The sequence below is a fragment of the Octopus bimaculoides genome, chromosome 19, assembly GCF_001194135.2.
Source record: "Octopus bimaculoides isolate UCB-OBI-ISO-001 chromosome 19, ASM119413v2, whole genome shotgun sequence".
In the NCBI taxonomy this organism is placed as follows: domain Eukaryota; kingdom Metazoa; phylum Mollusca; class Cephalopoda; order Octopoda; family Octopodidae; genus Octopus; species Octopus bimaculoides.
This window is the reverse complement of record NC_068999.1, coordinates 23981387-23984050: the sequence shown is the minus strand read 5'-3', so window position 1 is coordinate 23984050 and position 2664 is coordinate 23981387. Positions and strand designations below refer to the sequence as shown.

The 2664-nt window shown below is 32.4% G+C and overlaps 1 protein-coding gene across 3 annotated transcripts in view; it reads left to right on the top strand.

The window, feature by feature from the left end:
* Nucleotides 1–1659, top strand: part of LOC106873099 (ankyrin repeat and SOCS box protein 3) — a 22429-nt gene extending 20770 nt beyond the window's left edge. For all 3 annotated transcript variants that reach the window (XM_052974779.1, XM_014920325.2, XM_052974780.1), the window contains one exon: nucleotides 1083–1659. In XM_052974779.1, coding sequence (XP_052830739.1) covers nucleotides 1083–1573 — 491 coding nt within the window. In that variant the 3' untranslated portion in view covers nucleotides 1574–1659. The remainder of the gene's footprint in view (nucleotides 1–1082) is intronic.
* Nucleotides 1660–2664: the final 1005 nt, after the last annotated feature.

Genomic DNA, 2664 nt, shown 5'->3' with positions numbered 1-2664 from the left:
ATATATATATATATATATATATATATATATATATATACATACACACACACACACACACACACACACACACACACATACATATATCATCATCATCATACATATTTTATCTTTTACTTGTTTCAGTCATTAGACTGCAGCCATGCAGGGGCATTGCTTTGAAAAGTTTTTAGTCAAATCAACCCCAGTACTTTTTTTATTCTTTAATTTGGTACTTATTCTATTTGTTCATTTTGCCAAACCACTAAGTTACAGAGATGTAAACAAACCAACACCGAATGTCAAGCAGTGATGGAGGACAAAAACAGATGCAAAGACACACACATCATCATCCTTTAACAACTATTTTTCATGCTGGTATGGGATGGAAAGTTTGATGGAACTGGCAAGCCAGAGAGCTACACCAGATTCCAGTCTGAATTGGCCTGGTTCTATGGCTGGATCACTTCTCTAACACCAACCACTGGGACTGGGTGCTTTTAACATGACACTGGCATCAGCACTCTTAAGTGCTTTTTACATGGCACCTGCATAAAATGGGCTTTTTTCTTAGGTTTTACCTACCAAATTCACTCACAAGGCTTTGATCGGCCTGAGGCTATAATAGAAGGCAGTTGTCCAAGGTGCCATGCAGTGGGGCTGAACCCAGAACCATATGGTTTGGAAGCATGCTTCTTACCACATAGCCACACCTGTCCCTATATATATATATATATATATATATATATATATATATATATATGAATTTTATATATTATATGAATATATTTGTATATATGGGGAACAGATTTTCTTTCATACTTTTCATTAAAAACAACTATGTCGCAGTACTGCATTTACATATCTTCCATCAGTCTTAAGCAGTTAGTTTGGAATAATAAAGTTCCTATTTCCATATACACATACATGTATGTGATATGTATATATGCATGTGTATGTATATATGTAAGTTTACATATATACAAAGATATAAATCTATGCATGCACATAATGTAAATAATTGATTTTTATCCTTTATTTGATACAGTTTTAAAATCTTATTGTTAACTTCAGTTCTTTCTTAATACTTTGTTCTTTTTCTCTAGGTCACACTGAATGCATTGAAGACATGCTAGAGGCTGGGCTGGATTTGAATATTTTAGACAATCAATATCGAACACCTTTATGGTACGCTTTGAACAGCGGACGATTTGAAGCTGTTGAATCGTTATTGAAGTATACAAGTCATGTTGCTTCTTATAGTTGTCCCACTCAAGCTCCAGAAACATCTTGCCCTGTAAAGCTTGCATTTTTAAAAGGGGCTAAAAAAGTCATTAAACAGTTCATACTGATTGGTTTTGATAAAGATCATATTCGATATTATATACAGAATTCTGATGATGTTACTGCTGATTGGACTACTGTTGACCAAAATGACTGGTTTTCTTTTATTCAGCAGCCACTAACACTTCTGCAAATTAGCAGAATATGGATACGCCATTATCTGGGAAGATTATTTTACCTTAATGTCTCAAAGCTCCCTTTGCCAAAATCTTTCCAAGATTTTCTACTTTTCTCTGATTTTAAAAATATTTGAAATCTGTATTAATTTAATTTTGTGGTAACCACATGTTTTCTTTTATGTAACGTGTTTTAAATAAATTATTTTTTATGCAGCTTTTATATCATTGTGATTTTTTTTCTTTTTGTTGGTACAAAGCAAACAAACATGCACACATACATTAAGTAAGCTTTGCAGTCACAACACATATCATGACATATTTTCTGTGATATGCTTCACACATGCATCAGAATTAAGGCCACTAAGAGGGAACACAATACATGTAAATATGTATCAATCACAATGTGGAAAAATAAAAATAATGACATGACATAGGTATATTAAAAAATATACATTATACTTTTTTTACACGTAAGGACACTTGACAAATGTATATGCTTTACTCAATCTCATTTCTCTTCTTTATAAACTTGAAACCTTGTCTGTATATGAGAAATCAATATTTTTGATGTTTGTTTTGCTACAGAATAAGAGCTAAGAAAGTGAGAAAACTCTTTTTTCTGGTTTTTAACCTTGAGGAAATCATGTGTGTGCATATATTCATATTGTTCCTGTGGAATAAAATACTTTTAATGTTTTACTAATCACAACTATTTCAAGTAATTTCAATGCCTAGATATCTGTCTTTGTAAATGAAGAAGTCAATGGTGTAGAAAATTTGAAGGTTCTGCACTGGTTTCACTGTGGCATTAAGTTTGAGAAGAAACTTCTAATCCAAGAGGAGAAAGACATATGATTGCAAAAATAGGCAACTTTCTATATTGACAGTGATAAGTATCTACATTTACAAAATAGGCAACTACATCTGCAATATTACTTTTGCCCAAGTCATTGAGGCTGTGTAAAAGCAGATCCCTTATATGGTTCTCCAGAACTATATCAGAGATCAAAGATTCTACAGATGCTACAGAAACTCTATAACTGATCACTGTAAAAAGAGAGACTCAAAAGGATAAATTTTTTCTTTCTTTTTTTTTACTGTTCCCATTACCTTTGTGGTGTTTAAAACGAAGGTAATATGTCAAAGACATCAAAACAAAGGGCATATTCCTGCAGACAAAACACTGAAGAATTTAGTTAAGGTGAGCAGACAAACATTGAAGAAT